Source organism: Scyliorhinus canicula, chromosome 28 (assembly GCF_902713615.1).
Source record: "Scyliorhinus canicula chromosome 28, sScyCan1.1, whole genome shotgun sequence".
Lineage (NCBI taxonomy): Eukaryota > Metazoa > Chordata > Chondrichthyes > Carcharhiniformes > Scyliorhinidae > Scyliorhinus > Scyliorhinus canicula.
In genome coordinates, this window is record NC_052173.1 from 3,419,818 (window position 1) to 3,445,968 (window position 26,151).

A 26,151-nucleotide genomic window follows, 5' to 3' on the forward strand; every position below is an offset into this window, starting at 1 on the left:
TGTTGGGTGGGGTTACTGGGTTATTGGGATAGGGGGAGATGTTGACCTTGGGTAGGGTGCTCTTTCCAAGAGCCGGTCCAGACTCGATGGGTCGAATGGCCTCCTTCTGCACTGTAAAAAAAAATTCTATGAATTCACTGGGTGTCTTTACGACAGAGATAGATAGGTTCTTGATTAATAAGGGGATATGGGGTTTATGGGGAGAAGGCAGGAGAATGGGGTGAGAAAAGTATCAGCCATGATTGAATGGTGGAGCAGACACGATGGGCCGGGTGGCCTAATTCTGCTCCTGTGTCTTATGGTCTAATGGTAAAGATCACAGAATAATGGGCGGCGCAGTGGTTAGCACTACTGCCTCACAGTGCCGAGGTCCCAGGTTGGATCCCGGCTCTGGGTCACTGTCCATGTGGAGTTTGCACATTCTTCCCGTGTTTGGGTGGTTTTCACCCCCCACAACCCAAAGATGTGCAGGGGAGGTGCATTGGTCACTCTAATATTTCAACTTCCAGTTCAGTCGAGGAACACCCTAATCAGTGAAATGATCAAATAAAATTAATTAGCTTTATCTGAAAAATCCTGTGTGTCATCACTTAACCATTTGGTATTGGATCTGGTCATATATATTTGCAAATCCAACAAATCAGATGGGGCTAGTGGATCTTTCCACTGTGCTAATTGTGTGGCTTTATTCAATGTGTATGAAACTAACCTTTCCCATTTCTGCTTCACCGTCTACTCTGCTAACCTCTCCAGGATGCTGCAATGGGATACAGATCTTTCTGTCCTTCAACTTCAGACTCATTCAGAAATGCGGTACCTATCCTCTACTCCTTTCTGCTGCTAATTATGTTACTTGGCTAACTTTCAGAGCAAATAAGAGTTCCATGAGATGGAGTGAAACTTGTGAAAGCTGCAATACCTGTTTCCTTTGGGAGTTAACTTTCACTGAGTGAGAATCCTCGCAGTAAAAAGCAGCTTTTTAAAAAGGGGGGTTAAAATTCATTGGCTGAAACATTGGGGAGCGATTCTTTTGTTGGCAGATCTAAAGTTTAGAAAATGAAGGGAGCATGATTAAATTAGCTGAGTTAAGAAAAGGATATCAGTGTAGTTGTTGAGCAAACATTGAAAGTGTGGTCACAGGATAGGGCAAACAGACTGTAAGTGATGCAAGGACCTGAGACTAAAGCATTAGTGATGCTTTATTATGTAGGGTAATGTTTCTAGCTGAGGCCACCAAGCCAGCTCAGTGATTGAGAACATGGAAGGGATTGAAGGAAAAACCAAGCATCACAAATTCAAATTTTTTTCAGGGGCTGAAAAAATTATTCTCCATCTTTCCCAGTTACTGAATAGGGATGTATAAAGTTTTTAACATGAGAGCAGGGTAGAAGGAAGCAAGGCGATGATTAGACGCTAAACCACAAATTAAAATTAGCATAAGGAAAGCTTGTGAAATATCATGTCCTGGGATAGAGTCATAAATAATGGCCTTGAAACGCTACAAATCCATTATGGCATGTTGCTTGTTCAGTCAGGGCTGGTACTGTGCTCCCTTATTGGGTAATTTTTCTCTGTTGGTATCCAGGATAAAATTGCAGAATTGTTATGCTGCAGAAGGAAGCTTCTGCACCGGCCAACTAAATGAACATTATTATTTTGTGACATTTCCCTGCCTTCTCCCTGTTCCCCTGCACATTATTTCTGTTCAAGTAATCATAGAATTCCTATAGTGCAGAAGGACGCCATTTGGCCCATCGAGTCTGCACTGACCCTTTGGAAGAGCACCCTACCTAGGCCCATTCCCCCACCCTATCCTCAGATCTGTGTAACCTCACCTCACCTAGCCTTTGAACACTTAAGGGCAATTCAGCATAGCCAATCCACCTAACCTGCACATAGAACATAGAACGATACAGCGCAGTACAGGCCCTTCGGCCCACGATGTTGCACCGACATGAGAAGTCAAAAACTAAAGGCCATCTAACCTACACTATGCCATTATCATCCATATGCTTATCCAATAAACTTTTAAATGCCCTCAATGTTGGCGAGTTCACTACTGTTGCAGGTAGGGCATTCCACGGCCTCACCACTCTTTGCGTAAGAAACCTACCTCTGACCTCTGTCCTATATCTATTACCCCTCAATTTAAGGCTATGTCCCCTCGTGCTAGCCACCTCCATCCGCGGGAGAAGGCTCTCACTGTCCACCCTATCTAACCCTCTGATCATTTTGTATGCCTCTATTAAGTCACCTCTTAACCTCCTTCTCTCTAACGAAAACAACCTCAAGTCCATCAGCCTTTCCTCATAAGATTTTTCCTCCATACCAGGCAACATCCTGGTAAATCTCCTCTGCACCCGTTCCAAAGCTTCCACATCCTTCCTATAATGAGGCGACCAGAACTGTACGCAATACTCCAAATGCGGCCGTACTAGAGTTTTGTACAGCTGCAACATGACCTCATGGCTCCGGAACTCAATCCCTCTACCAATAAAGGCCAACACATCTTTGGACTGTGGGAGGAAACCTGAGTGTGGTACTGGGAATAACCTGGAGATTACTGCTTCGGGTCCTGCGACTACTACTTTTAACATAGAAAAATACAGCACAGAACAGGCCCTTCGGCCCACGATGTTGTGCCGAACTTTTGTCCTAGGTTAAGAACAAATTAATCTACACCCCATCATTCTTTTTTTTAATTATTTTTTTCAGATTTTTATCAAAACATAATTTTTGCATAACCATTAACAACATTTAATAAAACAAGGTGACCGTCAACATAATATAAAGAAAAAAGAACAAGAATACGCAACATTTACTACCCCCCCCCCCCCCCTGCTGCTGACATTTTAGTGTTCATCTAAAAAGTTGAGGAACAGCTGCCACCTCCGAGAGAACCCCGTCATGGACCCTCTCAAGGCAAACTTTGTTTTCTCGAGACTGAGAAACCCAGCCATGTCACTAACCCAGGTCTCCACACTCAGGAGCTTCGAGTCCCTCCACATTAACAGGATCTGGCTCCGGGCTACCAGGGAGGCAAAGGCCAACACCTCGGCCTCTTTCACTTCCGGGACTCCAGGATCTTCTGACACTCCAAAGATCGCTATCTCTGGACTCGGCACCACCTGCGTGTCTAGGATCTTGGACGTTGCAGTAGCGAATCCCTGCCAGAATCCTTTAAGAGCTGGACATGCCAGAACATATGGACATGGGTCGCTGGGCTTCCCGCACATCTATCCTCAACCACAAAAAACTTGCTCATTCTCATTGCTGTCATGTGTGCAGGGTGGACCACCTTAAACTGCATTAAGCTAAGCCTGGCACATGATGATGAGGAATTGATCCTGTTGAGGGCATCTGCCCACAGGCCCGCATCCAGCTCCCCGCCTAGCCCCCCCTCCCACTTACCCTTAAGTTCCCCCGCTGGGGCTTCCTCCGCCTCCTGTAGTTCTTGGTAGATGTCCGACTCCTTCCCCTCCCCTACCCAGGTGCCGGAGATCCTGTATCCTCCGTGGGGGTAGCAACGGAAATGTCACCACCTGTTTTTTAAGAAAGACACATACCTGAAATGAAAAATGAAATGAAAATCGCTTATTGTCACAAGTAGGCTTCAAATGAAGCTACTGTGAAAAGCCCCTAGTCGCCACATTCCAGCGCCTGTTCGGGGAGGCTGTTACGGGAATCGAACCGTGCTGCCAGCTTGCCTTGGTCTCCCTTCAAAGCCAGCGATTAGCCCAGTGAGCTAAACAGCCCCTTCTAGGTATCTGAAGGCATTTCCAGAGGCAAATTAAATTTCTCCTCCAGCGCTTTCAAGCTGGGAAAAGTCCCGTCTATGAACAGGTCCCCATCCTATTAATACCTGCCCTATGCCAACTTTGAAACCCTCCGTCTATCTTCCCCGGGGCAAATCTGATTGTTGCGTATCAGGGTCCAGACTGAGGCTCCCTCCACCCAATACCCATTTCCTAATCATGGCGATATTAGCCGCCCAGTAGTAGCTGCAAAAATTCGCCAGCGACAGCCCAGCCGCCCCCCCCAACCCCACGACTGCACTCCAGATACAGTCTCTTTACTCGCGGGGTTTTATTTGCCCATACAAATCCCGAAATGATCTTATTCATCCACTTAAAGAAGGACTTGGGGATGAAGGATGGTGGGAAGGCCCTGGAGGACAAACAGAAATCTGGGGAGGACCGTCATCTTAATGGTCTGCACCCTCCCCGCTAGAGAAAGCGGGAGCATGTCCCATCTTTTAAAGTCCCCCTCCAACTGCTCTACCAGCCAGGATAAGTTAAGCTCGTGGAGGGCATCCCAGTTCCTAACCACCTGTATACCTAGGTATCGAAAGCTCTTCTCCACCATCTTAAGCGAAAGCTCTCCCAGTCTCTTCTCTTGCCCTTTAGCCTGGATCACGAACATCTCGCTTTTCTTCTCGTTTAATTTGTACCCTGAAAAATTGCCGAAGTCCCTCAAAATCTGCATGACCTCCCCATCCCCTCTAGTGGGTCCAAAATATACAGGAGCAGATCATCCACATAGAGCGAGAGCCGATGCTCCTCACCAACCCCTGCCAGTTCTTTGAAGCCCGCAGTACTATGGCCAACAGCTCTATTGCAAGGGCGAATAGTAACGGGGAGAGGGGGCACCCCTGCCTAGTCCCTCGGCGAAGCCTAAAATATTCCGATCTCACCCTGTTCGTGCATACTCTTGCTATGTGGGCCTGATAAAGTAGTTGGACCCACCCTATGAATCCCTCACCGAATCCAAACCTTCTTGGCGTTTCCCACGGGTACTCCCATTCCACCCAGTCAAAGGCTTTCTCTGCATCCATAGCAGCCACTACTTCTGCCTCCCCTCCTTCTGACGGCATCATAATAATGTTTAAGAGCCTCCATACATTGGAGTTCTGCTGCCTGCCCTTAACGAAGCCTGTCTGATCCTCCCCTATCACCCCTGGGACACAGTCCTCAATTCTAGCGGCCAAAATCTTGGCCAGCAATTTGGCATCTGCGTTCAAGAGCGATATTGGTCTGCAGGACCCACATTGTAGCAGATCTTTCTCCCGTTTGAGAATGAGTGAATTTGAAGCCTGTGACATTGTTGGTGGGGGGGGGGGGAGAGGGTCCCTCTTTCTTTAGCCTCATTAAAGGTCCTTAGCAGGAGTGGACTCGACGGTTCCGAAAATTTATTGTAGAATTCTACAGCAGTGTTTTTCAAACTTTATTTCTGGGGACCAACTTTTAGCAACTGGCCAACCTTCGGGACCCAACCCGGTCAACTTTCGCGACCCACGCCGTCCGGCCTTCGCGACCCACGCCGTCCGGCCTTCGCGACCCACGCCGGCCGGCCTTCGCGACCCACGCCGGCCGGCCTTCGCGACCCACGCCGGCCGGCCTTCGCGACCCACGCCGGCCGGCCTTCGCGGCCTACGCCGGTTGACTTTTGTGACCCACCATTTTCTCTTGCCTTGTTTGCTGCTGACAAAAATGAAGGAAATGGTTTTGGGTCCCTTTGGCCCTCGTACACGCTCCTCCAATGGAACCTGTTGGATGAAGGTGACGCCTTCCGGTGTCGGAAAGTCTGGAGTCTCCATCTGTCCAACGTTTTGCATTTTTTTCCTGTAAAACCTTATCGAATAAAACCCCCCCCAAACCTGGATAAAAAATAAAATGAATAAAATAAATGAAAAAAATTAAAATAAAATGAAATAAAATAAATGAATAAACCCCCCCGAACTTTTAAAACAAAAAGCTGCGACCATTTTTTAAAAATGCGGCCGCACTGTGAAATGAAAAAAATGAAAATGAAAATAGCTTATTGTCAGAAGTAGGCTTCAATGAAGTTACTGTGAAAAGCCCCTAGTCGCCACACTCCGGCGCCTGTTCGGGGAGGCTGGTACAGGAATCGAACCGTGCTGCTGGCCTGCTTGGTCTGCTTTCAAAGCCAGTGATTTAGCTCAGTGAGCTAAACCAGCCCCATGTGCATGCGTACCTGATCATCAGCGCGCATATGCATAGTTTTGATGATCTGGCACACATGCACAGTGTGGCCGCACTTTTTTTACACGTTCACAGCCATTTTGAAGGCCCCTTGCAGCCGGCGTTATTGACAACCGGCTGTGGTGCGCAGATTTGCATGATCAGGAAAGCAGCAACGGACGGCTCCGCGACCCTCCACACACGCGCCCCCGAGTTTGACAATGCCTGTTCTACAGGATAGCAGTCCGGCCCCGGGGCCTTGCCCGACTGCATACTCCCTAGGCCCTTAACAATATTCTCTAACTCTATCGGGGCCCCTAGTCCCTCCACCAGATCCTCTTCCACCTTTGGAAACCTCAATTGGTCCATGAATTGCTTCATCCCTTCCCCCTCACCCCATCATTCTACCGTAATCCATGTACCTATCCAATAGCCGCTTGAAGGTCCCTAATGTTTCCAATGACTCAACTACTTCCACAGACAATGCATTCCATGCCCCCACTACTCTCTGGGTAAAGAACCTACCTCTTGCATCCCCCCCTATATCTTCCACCATTCACCTTAAATTTATGTCCCTTGTAAAGGTTCGTTCTACCCGGGGGAAAAGTCTCTGATTGCCTACTCTATCTATTCCCCTGATCATTGTGTAGACCTCTATGAAGTCTCCCTTCATCCTTCTCCGGCTTTTTGAGAAAAGGCCTAGCACCCTCAACCTTTCCTCGTAAGACCTACTCTCCATTCCAGGCAACATCCTGGTGAATATCTTTTGCACCTTTTCCAAAGCTTCCACATCCTTCCTAAAATGAGGTGACCAGAACTGCACACAGTACTCCACATGTGGCCTGACCAAGGTTTTGTACAGCTGCATCATCACCTGACGGCTCTGAAATTCAATCCCTCTGCGAATGAACGCTAGCACACCATAGACCTTCTTCACAGCTCTATCCACTTGAGTGGCAACTTTCAAAGATCTATGAACATAGACCCCAAGATCTCTCTGCTCCTCCACATTGCCAAGAACCCTACCATTAACCCTGTATTCCGCATTCATATTTTTCCTTCCAAAATGGACAACCTCACACTTTTCAGGGTTAAAATATAAGTTGGGCGGTTGCTAAACCCGAGATGCTACACTTGTAGTGTCCCCCACGCTTCCACCTCCTCTAACCTAAGGGGTTGAGTGATTATCAGGTAAGCTCTTCCTTTCTTTTTCTTGTTTTTATCTAGAGGGGATGGCAGGGAAGGCAGTGCAATGTTCCTCCTGCAGAATGTTTGAGGTGAGGGACACCGTCAGTGTCCCTGCTGATTTCACCTGTGGGAAGTGCACCCAACTCCAGCTCCTCAGAAACTGTGTTAGGGAACTGGAGCTGGATGAACTTCGGATCATTCGACAGGCAGAGGTGGTCATAGATAGAAGCTTCAGGCATGTACTTCGAAGAATAAAGATAGATGGGTGATGGTGAGAGGGCTGGGAGGAAACAGTCAATACAGGGATCCCCTGTGGTCGTTACCCTCAGTAACAAGTATACCGCTTTGGATACTGTTGGGGGGTGGGGACTTACCAGGGGTAAGCTGTGGGGTACAGGTCTCTGGTACAGAGTCTGTCCCTGCTGCTCAGACGGGAAGGGGGGAGAGGAGAAGAACATTAGTCCTTGAAGACTCCGTAGTTAGGGGGGTAGATAGGAGATTCTGTGGGAATGAGAGAGACTCGCGGTTGGTGTGTTGCCTCCCAGGTGCCAGGGTCCGCAATGTCTCGGATCGTGTTTTCTGGATTCTTAATGGGGAGGGGGAGCAGCCCCAAGTCGTGGTCCACATCGGTACCAACGACATAGGTAGGAAAAGGGAGAGGGATGTAAGGCAGGAATTCAGGGAGCTAGGGTGGAATCTTACAGAGCTAGAACAAACAGAGTTATTATCTCTGGGTTGTTACCCGTGCCACGTGCTAGCGAGACGAGGAATAGGGAGAGAGAGCAGTTGAACACGTGGCTGCAGGGGTGGTGCAGGAGGGAGGGTTTTAGATTCCTGGATAATTGGGGCTCATTCTGGGGTAGGTGGGACCTCTACAAACGGGATGGTCTACACCTGCACCAGAGGGGTACCAATATCCTGGGAGGGAAATTTGCTAATGCTCTTCGGGAGGGTTTAAATTCAGCAGGGGATTGGGAACCTGAATTGTAGCTCCAGTAGACAGGAGGTTGAGAGTAGTGAGGTCATGAGCAAGGTTTCAAAGTTGCAGGAGTGTACCGGCAGGCAGGAAGGTGGTTTAAAGTGTGTCTACTTCAATGCCAGGAGCATCCGGAATAAGGTGGGTGAACTTGCGGCATGGGTTAGTACCTGGGACTTCGATGTTGTGGCCATTTCGGAGACATGGATAGAGCAGGGACAGGAATGGTTGTTGCAGGTGCCGGGGTTTAGATACTTCAGTAAGCTCAGGGAAGGTGGTAAAAGAAGGGGAGGGGTGGCATTGTTAGTCAAGGACAGTATTACGGTGGCAGAAAGGACATTTGATGAGGACTCGTCTACTGAGGTAGTATGGGCTGAGGTTAGAAACAGGAAAGGAGAGGTCACCCTGTTTCTATAGGCCTCCGAAAAGTTCCAGAGATGTAGAGGAAAGGATTCTAAAGATGATTCTGGATTGGATCCAAAGTAACAGGGTAGTTGTTATGGGGGACTTTAACTTTCCAAATATTGACTGGAAACGCTATAGTTCGAGTACTTTAGATGGGTCCGTTTTTGTCCAATGTGTGCAGGAGGGTTTCCTGATGCAGTATGTAGATAGGCCAACGAGAGGCGAGGCCGTATTGGATTTGGTACTGGGTAATGAACCAGGACAGATTTAGATTTGGAAGTAGGTGAGCACTTTGGTGATAGTGACCACAATTCGGTTAAGTTTACTTTAGTGATGGAAAGGGATAGGTATATACCGCAAGGCAAGAGTTATAGCTGGGGGAAAGGCAATTATGATGCGGTGAGGCAAGACTTGATTATGATGCGGTGAGGATGCCTAGGATGGGGAGGGAAATTGCAGGGGATGGGCACAATGGAAATGTGGAGATTGTTCAAGGAACAGCTATTTTGTGTCCTTGATAAGTATGTACCTGTCAGGCAGGGAGGAAGTGGTCGAGCGAGGGAACCGTGGTTTACTAAAGTAGTTGAAACACTTGTCAAGAGGAAGGAGGCTTATGTAAAGATGAGACGTGAAGGTTTAATTACGGCGCTCGAGAGTTACAAGTTAGCTAGGAAGGACTTAAAGAGAGAGCTAAGAAGAGCCAGGAGGGGACATGAGAAGTCTTTGGCAGGTAGGATCAAGGATAACCCTCAAGCTTTCTATAGATATGTCAGGAATAAAAGAATGACTAGGGTAAGAGTAGGGCCAGTCAAGGACAGTAGTGGGAAGTTGTGCGTGGGGTCTGAGGAGATAGGAGAGGTGCTAAATGAATATTTTTTGTCAGTATTCACACAGGAAAAAGACAATGTTGTTGAGGAGAATACTGAGATACAGGCTACTAGACTAGAAGGGCTCGAGGTTCATAAGGATCAGTACCTGGGAATATGATGTTATTGGTATTACTGAGACTTGGTTGAGGGAAGGGCAGGACTGGCAACTGAATATCCCAGGGTATAGATGCTTCAGGAGGGATAGAGAGGGAGGTAAAAGGGGTGGAGGAGTTGCATTACTCGTCAGAGATGATATCACAGCTGTGATTAAGGAGGCCACGATAGAGGATTCGAGCACTGAGGCAGTATGGGTGGAGCTAAGAAATAGGAAGGGTGCAGTAACATTGTTGGGACTTTACTACAGGCCTCCCAAAAGTGAGCATGAAATAGAGGTACAAATATGCAGACAGATTATAGAAAAATGTAGGAGCAATAGGGTGGTTGTGATGGGAGATTTTAACTTCCCCAACATTGATTGGGACTCATGTAGTGTTGGAGGCGTAGATGGAGCAGAGTTTGTAAGGAGCATCCAGGAGAGTTTTTTAGAGCAGTATATAAATAGTCCAACTCGGGAAGGGGCCATACTGGACCTGGTATTGGGGAATGATCCCGACCAGGTGGTTGATGTTTCAGTCGGTGATTACTTTGGGAATAGCGATCACAATTCCGTAAGTTTTAGAATACTCATGGACAAAGGCGAGAGTGGTCCTAAAGGAAGAGTGCTAAATTGGGGAAAGGCAGAGTATAACAAAATTCGGCAGGAGCTCGGGAATGTGGATTGGGAGCAGCTGTTTAAGGGTAAATTCACATTTGAAATGTGGGAGTCTTTTAAGGAAAGGTTGATTAGAGTGCAGGACAGACATGTTCCTGTGAAAATGAGAGATAGAAATGGCAAGATTAGGGAACCATGGATGACGGGTGAAATTGTGAGACTAGCTAAGATGAAAAAGGAAGCATACATAGGATCGAGGCAACTCAAAACTGATGAAGCTTTGGAGGAATATCGGGAAAGTAGGACGAATCTCAAACGCGCAATAAAAAGGGCTAAAAGAGGTCATGAAATATCTTTGGCTAACAGGGTTAAGGAAAATCCCAAAACCTTTTATTCGTATGTAAGGAGCAAGAGGGTAACTAGAGAAAGGATTGGCCCACTCAATGGCAAGAGTGTGAATTTATGCATGGACTTGGGGGAAATGGGTGAGATTCTTAATGAGTACTTTGCATCGGTATTCAGAAAGGAGAGGGACAAGATGGATGTTGAGGCTAGGGATGGATGTTTAAATACTCTAGGTCAAGTTGTCATACGGAAAGGGGAAGTTTTGGGTATTCTAAAAGACATTAAGGTGGACAAGTCCCCAGGTCTGGATGGGATCTATCCCAGGTTACTGAGGGAAGCGAGGGATGAAATAGCTGGGGCCTTAACAGATATCTTTGCAGCATCCTTGAGCATGGGTGACGTCCCGGAGGCCTGGAGAATTGCTAATGTTGTCCCTTTGTTTAAGAAGGGTAGCAGGGAAAATCCAGGGAATTACAGACGTGTGAGCTTGACGTCAGTGGTAGGCAAACTGTTGGAGAAGATACTGAGGGATAGGATCTATTCACATCTGGAAGAAAATAGACTTATCAGTGATAGGCAGCATGGTTTTGTGCAGGGAAGGTCATGTCTTACAAACCTAATAGAATTCTTTGAGGAAGTGACAAAGTTAATTGATGAGGGAAGGGCTGTAGATGTTGTGTACATGGACTTCAGTAAGGCGTTTGATAAAGTTTCCCATGGCAGGTTGATGGCAAAAGTGAAGTCGTATGGGGTTCAGGGTGTACTAGCTAGATGGATAAAGAACTGGCTGGGCAACAGGAGACAGAGAGTAGTGGTGGAAGGGAGTTTCTCAAAATGGAGACGGGTGACTAGTGGTGTTCCACAGGGATCCGTGCTTGGACCACTGTTGTTTGTGATCTACATAAATGATCTGGAGGAAGGTATAGATGGTCTGATTAGCAAGTTTGCAGATGCCACTAAGATTGGTGGAGTTGCAGATAGCGAGGAGGACTGTCAGAGAATACAGCAAAATATAGATAGATTGGAGAGTTGGGTAGAGAAATGGCAGATGGAGTTCAATCCAGGCAAATGCGAGGTGATGCATTTTGGAAGATCAAATTCAAGAGCGGACCATATGATCAATGGAAGGGTCTGGGGAAAATTGATGTACAGAGAGATCTGGGAGTTCAGGTCCATTGTACCCTGAAGGTGGCAACGCAGGTTGATAGAGTGGTCAAGAAGGCATACAGCATGCTTGCCTTCATCGGACGGGGTATTGAGTACAAGAGTCGGCAGGTCATATTACAGTTGTATAGGACTTTGGTTAGGCCACATTTGGAATACTGCGTGCAGTTCTGGTCGCCACATTACCAGAAGGATGTGGATGCTTTGGAGAGGGTGCAGAGGAGGTTCACCAGGATGTTGCCTGGTATGGAGGGTGCTAGCTATGAAGAAAGGTTGAGTAGATTAGGATTGTTTTCGTTGGAAAGACGGAGGTTGAGGGGGGGACCTGATTGAGGTCTACAAAATTATGAGAGGTATGGACAGGGTGGATAGCAACAAGCTTTTTCCAAGAGTGGGGGTGTCAGTTACAAGGGGTCACGATTTCAAGGTGAGAGGGGGAAAGTTTAAGGGAGATGTGTGTGGAACGTTTTTTACGCGGAGGGTGGTGGGTGCCTGGAACGCTTTACCAGCGGAGGTGGTAGAGGCGGGCACAATAGCATCATTTAAGAAGCATCTGGACAGGTATATGAATGGGTGGGAACAGAAGGAAGTAGATCCTTGGAAAATAGGAGACAGGTTTAGATAAAGGATCTGGATCGGCGCAGGCCGGGAGGGCCGAAGGGCCTGTTCCTGTGCTGTAATTTTCTTTGTTCTTTGAGATTGCTGAGCCTTTGGCTTTGATCTTTAAGTCATCTTTGTCTGCAGGAATATTGCCAAAAGACTGGAGGATAGCAAATGTTGTCCCCTTGTTCAAGAAGGGGAGTAGAGATAACCCCGATAACTATAGACCAGGTCCCCCACGGTAGGCTATTGCAGAAAATACAGAGGCATGGGATTCAGGGTGATTTAGCAGTTTGGATTAGAAATTGGCTAGCTGGAAGAAGACAAAGGGTGGTAGTTGATGGGAAATGTTCATCCTGGAGTCCAGTTACTCGTGGTGTACCACAAGGATCTGTTTTGGGGCCACTGCTGTTTGTCATTTTTATAAATGACCTGGAGGAGGGCGTAGAAGCATGGGTGAGTAAATTTGCAGATAACACTAAAATCGGTGGAGTTGTGGACAGTGCAGAAGGATGTTACAAGTTACAGAGGGACATAGATAAGCTGCAGAGCTGGGCTGAGAGGTGGCAAATGGAGTTTAATGCAGAAAAGTGTGAGGTGATTCATTTTGGAAGGAATAACAGGAAGACAGAGTACTGGGCTAATGGTGAGATTCTTGGTAGTGTGGATGAGCAGAGAGATCTCGGTGTCCATGTCCATAGATCCCTGAAAGTTGCCACCCAAGTTGAGAGGGTTGTTCAGAAGGCGTACGTGTGTTAGCTTTTATTGGTAGAGGGATTGAGTTTCAGAGCCATGAGGTCATGTTGCAGCTGTACAAAACTCTGGTGCGGCCGCATTTGGAGTATTGCGTGCAATTCTGGTCGCCGCATTATCGGAAGGATGTGGAAGCATTGGAAAGGGTGCAGAGGAGATTTACCAGAATGTTGCCTGGTATGGAGGGAAGATCTTCTGAGGGAAGGCTGAGGGATTGAGGCTGTTTTCGTTAGAGAGGAGAAGGTTAAGAGGCGACTTAATTGAAGCATACAAGATGATCAGAGGATTAGATAGGGTGGACAGTGAGAGCCTTTTTCCTCGGATGGTGATGTCCAGCACGAGGGGACATAGGTTTAAATTGAGGGGAGATAGATACAGGACAGATGTCAGAGGTAGGTTCTTTACTCAGAGAGTAGTAAGGGCGTGGAATGCCCTGCCTGCAACAGTAGTGGACTCGCCAACACTAAGGTCATTCAAATGGTCATTGTATAGACATATGGGTGCTAAGGGAATAGTGTAGATGGGCTTTAGAGTAGTTTCACAGGTCGGCGCACCATCGAGGGCCGAAGGGCCTGTACTGCGCTGTAATGCTCCATGTTCTATGTTCTAAACTCCATCTGCCACTTCTCAGCCCAGCTCTGCACCCTATCTATGTCTCTTTGCAGCCGACAACAGCCCTCCTCACTATCCACAACTCCACCAATCTTCGTATCGTCTGCAAATTTACTGACCCATCCTTCAACTCCCTCATCCAAGTCATTAATGAAAATCACAAACGGCGAAGGACCCAGAACTGATCCCTGCAGTACGCCACTGGTAACTGGACTCCAGGCTGAATATTTGCCATCCACCACCACTCTCTGACTTCTATCAGTTAGCCAGTTCGTTATCCAACTGGCCAAATTTCCCACTATCCCATGCCTCCTTACTTTCTGCATAAGCCTGCCATGGGGAACCTTATCAAATGCCTTACTAAAATCCATGCACACTACATCCATTGCTTTACCTTTAGCCACGGGCTTGGTCACCTGCTCAAAGAATTCAATGAGACTTGAGGCAAGACCTACCCCTCACAGATCCGTGCTGACTATCCCTAATCAAGCAGTGTCTTTCCAGACGCTCAGAAATCCTATCCCTCAGTACCCTTTCCATTACTTTGCCGACCACCGAAGTAAGACTAACTGGCCTGTAATTCCCAGGGTTATCCCTGTTCCCTTTTTTGAACAGGGGCACGACATTCGCCACTCTCCAATCCCCTGGTACCACCCCTGTTGACAGTGAGGACGAAAAGATCATTGCCAACGGCTCTGCAATTTCATTTCTTGCTTCCCATAGAATCCTTGGATATATCCCGTCAGGCCCGGGGGACTTGTCTATCCTCAAGTTTTTCCAATAAGAAGTCTTACAACACCAGGTTAAAGTCCAACATGTTTGTTTCAAACACTAGCTTTCGGAGCACTGCTCCTTCCTCAGGTGAATTCAACTATTTGATCTAAAGAGTTTCCACTCAATGTTTGGGAAGTTGAAGTCGCCCATGACTACTACCCTGTGACTTCTGCACCTTTCCAAAATCTGTTTCCCAATCTGTTCCTCCACATCTCTGCTGCTATTGGAGGGCCTATAGAAAACTCCCAACAAGGTGACTGCTCCTTTCCTATTTCTGACTTGAACCCATATTACCTCAGTAGGCAGATCCCCCTCGAACTGCCTTTCTGCAGCTGTTATACGATCTCTAATTAACAATGCCACCCCCCCCACCTCTTTTACCATCCTCCCTAATCTTGTTGAAACATCTATAACCAGGGACCTCCAACAACCATTTCTGCCCCTCTTCTATCCAAGTTTCTGTGATGGCCACCACATCGTAGTCCCAAGTACTGATCCATGCCTTAAGTTCACCCACCTTATTCCTGATGCTTCTTGTGTTGAAGTATACACACTTCAACCCATCTCCTTGCCTGCAAGTACTCTCCTTTGTCAGTGTTACCTTCCCCACTGCATCACTACACGCTTTGGCGTCCTGACTATCGTCTACCTTAGTTGCTGGACTACAGATCCGGTTCCCATTCCCCTGCCAAATTAGTTTAAACCCTCCCGAAGAGTACTAGAAAACCTCCCCCCCAGGATATTGGTGCCCCTCTGGTTCAGATGCAACCCGTCCTGCTTGTACAGGTCCCACCTTCCCCAGAATGCACTCCAATTATCCAAATACCTGAAGCCCTCCCTCCTACACCATTCCTGCAGCCACGTGTTCACCTGCACTCTCTCCCTATTCCTAGCCTCGCTATCACGTGGCACCGGCAACAAACCAGAGATGACAACTCTGTCTGTCCTGGCCTTTAACTTCCAGCCTAACTCCCTAAACTTGTTTATTACCTCCACACCCCTTTTCCTACCTACGTCGTTGGTACCAATGTGCACCACGACTTCTGGTTGCTCACCCTCCCCCTTCAGGATCCTGAAGACATGATCCGAGACGTCATGGACCCGAGCACCCGGGAGGCAACAAACCATCCGACAGTCTCGCCCATGCCCTCAGAACCGCCTGTCTGTATCTCTAACTATTGAGTCCCCTATTTAGGGGCAGCAGGGTAGCATGGTGGTTAGCATAAATGCTTCACAGCTCCAGGGTCCCAGGTTCGATTCCCGGCTGGGTCACTGTCTGTGTGGAGTCTGCGCGTCCTCCCCGTGTGTGCGTGGGTTTCCTCCGGGTGCTCCGGTTTCCTCCCACAGTCCAAAGATGTGCGGGTTAGGTGGATTGGCCATGCTAAATTGCCCGTAGTGTCCTAAAAAAAGTAAGGTTAATGGGGGGGGTTGTTGGGTTACGGGTATAGGGTGGATACGTGGGTTTGAGTAGGGTGATCATGGCTCGGCACAACATTGAGGGCCGACGGGCCTGTTCTGTGCTGTACTGTTCTATGTTCTATAACTAGTGCTCTCCTAATCTCTCTTTCCCCCCTTCCCCCCCCCCCCCCCCCCCCCCCCCCCCCCCCCCCCGCAACCTGAGCCCCAGAGCCGGACCTCGTGCCAGAGACCCGGTCACTGCAGCCTCCCCCTGCTAGGTAATCCCCCCTCCCCCCCCAGCCGTATCCAAAACGGTATACTCAGCTCTGAGAGGAACAACCACAGGGGATCCCTGCACTGACTGCTCCCTCCTCTTCCCACCTCTAACTGTTACCCAGCTACCTTTGTTCTCCGGTGTAACCATGTCCCTGTAGCTTCTATCTATCACCCCCTCAGCTTCCCGAATGATCCTCAGTTCATCCAGCTCCAGCTCCCTAACACGGTCTGTGAGGAGCTGGAGATGGCTGCACTTCCCGCAGGTGAAGTCAGCAAGGACACTGGTGGTCTCCCTTACCTCAAACATTCTGCAGGATGAACATTGTGGAGGAGAATGCTGAGACCCAGGCTATTAGAATAGATGGCATTGAGGTGCGTAGGGAAGAAGTGTTGGCAATTCTGGACAAGGTGAAAATAGATAAGTCCCCGGGGCCGGATGGGATTTATCCTAGGATTCTCTGGGAAGCCAGGGAAGAGATTGCTGAGCCTTTGGCTTTGATTTTTAGGTCATCATTGGCTACAGGAATAGTGCCAGAGGACTGGAGGATAGCAAATGTGGTCCCTTTGTTCAAGAAGGGGAGTAGAGATAACCCCGGTAACTATAGGCCGGTGAGCCTAACGTCTGTGGTGGGTAAACTCTTGGAGAGGATTATAAAAGATACGATTTATAATCATCTAGATAGGAATAATATGATTAGGGATAGTCAGCATGGTTTTGTGAAGGGTAGGTCATGCCTCACAAACCTTATCGAGTTCTTTGAGAAGGTGACTGAACAGGTAGACGAGGGTAGAGGAGTTGATGTGGTGTATATGGACTTCAGTAAAGCGTTTGATAAGGTTCCCCACGGTCGGCTATTGCAGAAAATACGGAGGCTGGGGATTGAGGGTGATTTAGAGATGTGGATCAGAAATTGGCTAGTTGAAAGAAGACAGAGAGTGGTAGTTGATGGGAAATGTTCAGAATGGAGTTCAGTTACGAGTGGCGTACCACAAGGATCTGTTCTGGGGCCGTTGCTGTTTGTCATTTTTATAAATGACCTAGAGGAGGGCGCAGAAGGATGGGTGAGTAAATTTGCAGACGACACTAAAGTCGGTGGAGTTGTAGACAGTGCGGAAGGATGTTGCAGGTTACAGAGGGACATAGATAAGCTGCAGAGCTGGGCTGAGAGGTGGCAAATGGAGTTTAATGTGGAGAAGTGTGAGGTGATTCACTTTGGAAAGAATAACAGGAATGCGGAATATTTGGCTAATGGTAAAATTCTTGGTAGTGTGGATGAGCAGAGGGATCTCGGTGTCCATGTACATAGATCCCTGAAAGTTGCCACCCAGGTTGATAGGGTTGTGAAGAAGGCCTATGGTGTGTTGGCCTTTATTGGTAGAGGGATTGAGTTCCGGAGCCATGAGGTCATGATGCAGCTGTACCAAACTCTGGTACGGCCGCATTTGGAGTATTGCGTACAGTTCTGGTCGCCTCATTATAGGAAGGACGTGGAAGCTTTGGAACGGGTGCAGAGGAGATTTACCAGGATGTTGCCTGGTATGGAGGGAAAATCTTATGAGGAAAGGCTGATGGACGAGGTTGTTTTCGTTAGAGAGAAGAAGGTTAAGAGGTGACTTAATAGAGGCATACAAAATGATCAGAGGGTTAGATAGGGTGGACAGCGAGAGCCTTCTCCCGCGGATGGAGGTGGCTAGCACGAGGGGACATAGCCTTAAATTGAGGGGTAATAGATATAGGACAGAGGTCAGAGGTGGGTTTTTTACGCAAAGAGTGGTGAGGCCGTGGAATGCCCTACCTGCAACAGTAGTGAACTCGCCAACATTGAGGGCATTTAAACATTTATTGGATAAGCATATGGATGATAAGGGCATAGTGTAGGTTAGATGGCCTTTAGTTTTTTTTTTCCATGTCGGTGCAACATCGAGGGCCGAAGGGCCTGTACTGCGCTGTATCGTTCTATGTTCTATATTCCACTGTCCTAGCTGCCATAGCTTACCTGCTCACAGCACGGAGTCTTTTTTTTTTAGGTTAGAGGAGGGAGGGTGGGACACACTGCACGTGTGGTGTCACGGGTTTCCTCACCGTTCAAATTTATTGGCTAATACAACCTTCCCAGGTTTCCCCACGTCCGACTTCCGGTTTCCTGCTCCGAAAAAGTAAGTTAAAAATCAAAAACTCGGATTACCTTCCAGATCTCCGCTCCAGAAATTGCTCCCCTCTCTGCTCGCTCCGCTGGAAGAACATCCTCCCCGTGTCTGCGTGGGTTTCATCCGGGTGCTCCGGTTTCCTCCCACAGTCCAAAGATTAGGTTAGGTGGATTGGCCGTGCTAAATTGCCCCTTAGTTTCTAAAAGGTTAGGTGGGGTTACAGGTCTAGGGGGAAGATGTGGGCTTAAGTTGGGTGCTCTTTCCAAGGGCCGGTGCAGACTCGATGGGCCGAATGGCCTCCTTCTGCACTGTAAATTCTATGAATGGAAGCAAGTCATCCTCGATGATGAGAGACTGCTTTTGGGGCCCAGCTTGTTTGTTTTCTCCCTTGCTCCCCAAATTCTTACTGCAAGACCACAAACCTCTTTCTGCTTCATTCCAATATGGACCACAAGTACTGGCTGTTCACCCTCGCAGCCGCTCACTGACATCCATGTTTCCAACGCTAAGGAAGCAACTCCCTCTTCTGGATTCATGTCTATGGCCACAGAAATGCCTATGCATTCTCCTAACTATTGAACCACCTATCACGATTCTTCTTTCAGTCTTCCTTGTACCCTACTGTGCAGCTGAGCCGCCTGTGATACCACAGACCCTGCGATACCACAGACCCTGCGATACCACAGACCCTGCGATACCACAGACCCTGCCATACCACAGACCCTGCGATACCACAGACCCTGCGATACCACAGACCCTGCCATACCACAGACCCTGCCATACCACAGACCCTGCGATACCACAGACCCTGCCATACCACAGACCCTGCCATACCACAGACCCTGCCATACCACAGACCCTGCGATACCACAGACCCTGCGATACCACAGACCCTGCGATACCACAGACCCTGCGATACCACAGACCCTGCCATACCACAGACCCTGCGATACCACAGACCCTGCGATACCACAGACCCTGCCATACCACAGACCCTGCCATACCACAGACCCTGCGGTACCACAGACCCTGCCATACCACAGACCCTGCGATACCACAGACCCTGCGATACCACAGACCCTGCGATACCACAGACCCTGCGGTACCACAGACCCTGCGGTACCACAGACCCTGCGATACCACAGACCCTGCGATACCACAGACCCTGCGATACCACAGACCCTGCGATACCACAGACCCTGCCATACCACAGACCCTGCGATACCACAGACCCTGCGATACCACAGACCCTGCGATACCACAGACCCTGCGATACCACAGACCCTGCGATACCACAGACCCTGCGATACCACAGACCCTGCGATACCACAGACCCTGCCATACCACAGACCCTGCGATACCACAGACCCTGCCATACCACAGACCCTGCCATACCACAGACCCTGCCATACCACAGACCCTGCGATACCACAGACCCTGCCATACCACAGACCCTGCCATACCACAGACCCTGCCATACCACAGACCCTGCCATACCACAGACCCTGCCATACCACAGACCCTGCGATACCACAGACCCTGCGATACCACAGACCCTGCCATACCACAGACCCTGCCATACCACAGACCCTGCCATACCACAGACCCTGCGATACCACAGACCCTGCCATACCACAGACCCTGCCATACCACAGACCCTGCCATACCACAGACCCTGCCATACCACAGACCCTGCGATACCACAGACCCTGCCATACCACAGACCCTGCCATACCACAGACCCTGCCATACCACAGACCCTGCGGTACCACAGACCCTGCCGTACCACAGACCCTGCCATACCACAGACCCTGCCATACCACAGACCCTGCGATACCACAGACCCTGCGATACCACAGACCCTGCCGTACCACAGACCCTGCGGTACCACAGACCCTGCGATACCACAGACCCTGCGATACCACAGACCCTGCGATACCACAGACCCTGCGATACCACAGACCCTGCCATACCACAGACCCTGCCATACCACAGACCCTGCCATACCACAGACCCTGCGATACCACAGACCCTGCGATACCACAGACCCTGCGATACCACAGACCCTGCGATACCACAGACCCTGCGATACCACAGACCCTGCGATACCACAGACCCTGCGATACCACAGACCCTGCGATACCACAGACCCTGCGATACCACAGACCCTGCCATACCACAGACCCTGCCATACCACAGACCCTGCCATACCACAGACCCTGCCATACCACAGACCCTGCCATACCACAGACCCTGCGATACCACAGACCCTGCGATACCACAGACCCTGCGATACCACAGACCCTGCGATACCACAGACCCTGCCATACCACAGACCCTGCCATACCACAGACCCTGCGATACCACAGACCCTGCCATACCACAGACCCTGCGATACCACAGACCCTGCGATACCACAGACCCTGCGATACCACAGACCCTGCGATACCACAGACCCTGCCATACCACAGACCCTGCGATACCACAGACCCTGCGGTACCACAGACCCTGCGGTACCACAGACCCTGCGGTACCACAGACCCTGCCATACCACAGACCCTGCCGTACCACAGACCCTGCCGTACCACAGACCCTGCCGTACCACAGACCCTGCGGTACCACAGACCCTGCCATACCACAGACCCTGCGATACCACAGACCCTGCCATACCACAGACCCTGCGATACCACAGACCCTGCCATACCACAGACCCTGCGATACCACAGACCCTGCCATACCACAGACCCTGCCATACCACAGACCCTGCCATACCACAGACCCTGCGATACCACAGACCCTGCGATACCACAGACCCTGCCGTACCACAGACCCTGTGATACCACAGACCCTGCCATACCACAGACCCTGCGATACCACAGACCCTGCCATACCACAGACCCTGCCATACCACAGACCCTGCGATACCACAGACCCTGCGATACCACAGACCCTGCGATACCACAGACCCTGCGATACCACAGACCCTGCGATACCACAGACCCTGCGGTACCACAGACCCTGCGGTACCACAGACCCTGCCGTACCACAGACCCTGCGATACCACAGACCCTGCCATACCACAGACCCTGCCATACCACAGACCCTGCGATACCACAGACCCTGCGATACCACAGACCCTGCGATACCACAGACCCTGCGATACCACAGACCCTGCGGTACCACAGACCCTGCCGTACCACAGACCCTGCCATACCACAGACCCTGCGATACCACAGACCCTGCGGTACCACAGACCCTGCCGTACCACAGACCCTGCGATACCACAGACCCTGCGATACCACAGACCCTGCGATACCACAGACCCTGCGATACCACAGACCCTGCGGTACCACAGACCCTGCGGTACCACAGACCCTGCGATACCACAGACCCTGCGATACCACAGACCCTGCGGTACCACAGACCCTGCGGTACCACAGACCCTGCCATACCACAGACCCTGCGGTACCACAGACCCTGCCATACCACAGACCCTGCGATACCACAGACCCTGCGATACCACAGACCCTGCCATACCACAGACCCTGCCATACCACAGACCCTGCCATACCACAGACCCTGCGATACCACAGACCCTGCGATACCACAGACCCTGCCATACCACAGACCCTGCGATACCACAGACCCTGCCATACCACAGACCCTGCCATACCACAGACCCTGCCATACCACAGACCCTGCCATACCACAGACCCTGCCATACCACAGACCCTGCGATACCACAGACCCTGCGATACCACAGACCCTGCGATACCACAGACCCTGCGATACCACAGACCCTGCCATACCACAGACCCTGCGGTACCACAGACCCTGCCATACCACAGACCCTGCGATACCACAGACCCTGCGATACCACAGACCCTGCCATACCACAGACCCTGCCATACCACAGACCCTGCCATACCACAGACCCTGCGATACCACAGACCCTGCGATACCACAGACCCTGCCATACCACAGACCCTGCGATACCACAGACCCTGCGGTACCACAGACCCTGCGATACCACAGACCCTGCGATACCACAGACCCTGCGATACCACAGACCCTGCGATACCACAGACCCTGCCATACCACAGACCCTGCGATACCACAGACCCTGCCATACCACAGACCCTGCCATACCACAGACCCTGCGGTACCACAGACCCTGCGGTACCACAGACCCTGCCATACCACAGACCCTGCGATACCACAGACCCTGCCATACCACAGACCCTGCCATACCACAGACCCTGCGATACCACAGACCCTGCGGTACCACAGACCCTGCGATACCACAGACCCTGCGATACCACAGACCCTGCGGTACCACAGACCCTGCCATACCACAGACCCTGCGGTACCACAGACCCTGCGATACCACAGACCCTGCGGTACCACAGACCCTGCCATACCACAGACCCTGCGGTACCACAGACCCTGCGGTACCACAGACCCTGCCATACCACAGACCCTGCGATACCACAGACCCTGCGATACCACAGACCCTGCGATACCACAGACCCTGCGATACCACAGACCCTGCGATACCACAGACCCTGCGGTACCACAGACCCTGCGGTACCACAGACCCTGCCATACCACAGACCCTGCGATACCACAGACCCTGCCATACCACAGACCCTGCCATACCACAGACCCTGCGATACCACAGACCCTGCGATACCACAGACCCTGCCATACCACAGACCCTGCCATACCACAGACCCTGCGATACCACAGACCCTGCGATACCACAGACCCTGCGATACCACAGACCCTGCCATACCACAGACCCTGCGATACCACAGACCCTGCGATACCACAGACCCTGCGATACCACAGACCCTGCGATACCACAGACCCTGCGGTACCACAGACCCTGCGATACCACAGACCCTGCGATACCACAGACCCTGCGATACCACAGACCCTGCCATACCACAGACCCTGCGATACCACAGACCCTGCGATACCACAGACCCTGCGATACCACAGACCCTGCGATACCACAGACCCTGCGATACCACAGACCCTGCGATACCACAGACCCTGCGATACCACAGACCCTGCCATACCACAGACCCTGCCATACCACAGACCCTGCGATACCACAGACCCTGCGATACCACAGACCCTGCACTGGCTGCACCCCCCAGATGAGCCATGACACTGATCAGTATTCAGAACTGAATTTTGATTTGGAACTGGTCCACATTCAGGGGACTCCTGCATTACCTGCCTGTACCTTTTGTGACTGTGTATTGGTCACCGATTCCTCTGTCCTTGCATACTCTTGAAGTTGTGGAGTGATCACATCTATAAACATAGCGCTCAACCTCTCAAATTCTGCAGTGACACCACCTGCTGCTCCCAAGTCCCAAAACACCGAAATCGGGCTGCTGCAACTGATCTTGCCTCATGCACAAATGGTTATCCAGGACATGGGAAGCGTAATGAAGTTCCCACATTGCACAGAATATGCCCGTTGGAGATTCGAGCATTGCTGCCATTTCTCTATGTAGGAGTTAACCTTGCTAATAAACCTGACAAAGTCTAAGGAACTTTACTGGCTTTATTAAACCCTATGAATACTGCTAAATCCTACCAATAATTAACACAGCTTAGTTTTAGTAATAAACCTTACTTGAAAGTAAAATACTCATCAGCCTGTTGCTTTACTACTGACTGTGCACACACATTGCTTATTGATACCTAATATTTTTTTAATTTGCCAGTTGTTTAACATCAGTCCGAAGTAACAATACTCACCAGCCAATCAAATTGTGCCTTCCCTGTGATGATTACTCGAGTTTATTAAAAAAGTGAATCATCCAAATAATCACAAACTGATTGCTTTCAAGAAACTCCAGTATTTAAACTGGCAAACATGCTCAGAATCTCATTGTAAACAGGTCTGTAACTTGTCTAAAAACCTGCTTGTAGTGTGCACTTTGGCAAAGGATTTAGGAACAGCTGTCGAACGATTGAAGTTTTTATTTCTGCTGGTTTATTTATGTGGCCCTGTACATTTTTTTCATATCTTTATTATCACAAATAAAATTAATAATAATCGCTTATTGTCACGAGTAGGCTTCAATGGAGTTACTGTGAAAAGCCCCTAGTCGCCACATTCCGGCGCCTGTTCGGGTACACAGAGGGAGAATTCAGAATGTCCAATTCACCTAACAGCACGTCTTTCAGGACTTGTGGGAGGAAACCGGAGCACCCGGAGGAAACCCACGCAGACACGGGGAGAACGTGCAGACTCCGCACAGACAGTGACCCAAGCCGGGAATCGAACCCAGGTCCTTGGCACTGTGAAGCAACAGTGCTAACCACTGTGCTACCGTGCTGCCCATGTTCTGGTTATAATTTGTGCATTTGTTGTCTGCTTGTGTGGCTTATATGTTACATTTAGTCACACGTATGTCACACGTGTAATGTTTGTTGGGACTACCAGTTCATCATGCAGACTGTTGCCGGCAAACAATTGTTGGTTAATAGCATAACAGTGGAACGTACATTAATTGCCAAAACAGAGGGGACTTTATGTAATTAAAGGAAATAAATGAATAATCCAAATTCTGATCTGGTTATGTAGGGTACAGCATTATCCTGAGGCACACCAATAAGGTTGTCCTGCAACTAATGAAACCAAACATTTATGTAGTCGCTTTGACCAATAAGATATAAAATGCAAACAACGAAAGAAATTATGTAACAAGATAGCATTTCACACAATTATCTGAACTGTGTAAAACTCTGGGACTTGGGGGTTCCACTGCAATTACTAAATACGGATAGCGGTATTCAAGGTTTGACTGTCACTTTACTATTCACTGCACCACAGTGATTTTCATTTTTCAACTCCAATATAGACATCACCTGCAGAAACTAGGAATAGCCAGAATTACCCATGTGGATATTGCACCTTGTGAGCGTCTTGCACACTGTAAGGAGACCCAAACACCAGTGGTTGCAAAACCAGATGAAGGTAGGCTGTGAATACATTTTCCAGAAATGTTCTCCTTTGATGATTTGTTTTGTTTCCTTGTTCTCCATGAATCCTTCTTTTACAGTGAACAGGATTTTCCATAACATGTATTTTGCTACTCTAGGTTTTTTACCATCAAGCAGTACATTCTGTGTGGCGAATGAGATGCGGCCGGATTCTCTGGTCCCCCAGCTTTGTGTTCCTCAGCAGTGGGCAGTTCCCGACGGTGGGATTCTATCTTCCCGCTGCTGGTCAATGGGATTTCCTATTGAAAACACATCAGGCCGCACAGGACCCGTGGCGGGGGTGCGCTGCCAGGGGGAAAAGATTGCAACACCCGGAGATTTCTGGCCAGACTTTATTTTACCTCTACCTCTTTTACCTTTTACCTCTACAAAGTAGGGATGCTTTGTTTTCATGAAGCACTTTTATCAACAGCCTTTGTAAAAATGGACACATCTGACATGAAATTGGCAAATTCAAGTACCAGACTGCCGAAGAATTTAAAAGATTCAACTTGCTACAGGACAAGGAAAATGCTCCTGTGCAATGAATCTGGAGTAAATTGGATTCCCGGGGCTAGATTGTGTTAGGGCGTGAGTGGTTCTGACAATGGGACCAGAAGGGCGTAGGGGATGGGGGCAGTCTGGCATTGACTGTTTTGGGAGCCCCAGCTTGATTTCACAGCAGTCTAGTAGCGAGTCAGCTGCCCTTGAGACTCCTGTCTCTTTGAGAGATGAGATCTAAGAGCTGCCAACCAACCGAAGAGCCGCTAGCTATTCAGTGCTAGCAGCCCCACAGGGAGTAAGGACCATTGCCAGGCGAAGGAGCGTGGATGCTATCCTCTGAAGAAGGGAAGTAGGGGCTGGGTTGCTGGGGCCAGTCAGGGAGGTGGTTTAGCAGGGTGGGGAGGGCCCCATATCAGGCATATTCATATGTTCATACAG

The 26,151-nt window shown here is 49.6% G+C and overlaps 1 protein-coding gene across 1 annotated transcript in view; it reads left to right on the plus strand.

The window, feature by feature from the left end:
- The first annotated feature begins 608 nt into the window (after positions 1–608).
- LOC119958174 (cytoplasmic dynein 1 intermediate chain 2-like) overlaps positions 609–26,151 on the plus strand; it is an 80,542-nt gene continuing 54,999 nt past the window's right edge. The window contains exons 1-2 of the mRNA XM_038786511.1: positions 609–813; positions 25,089–25,204. Of these exons, the coding sequence (XP_038642439.1) occupies positions 755–813; positions 25,089–25,204 (175 nt within the window). The 5' untranslated portion in view covers positions 609–754. The remainder of the gene's footprint in view (positions 814–25,088; positions 25,205–26,151) is intronic.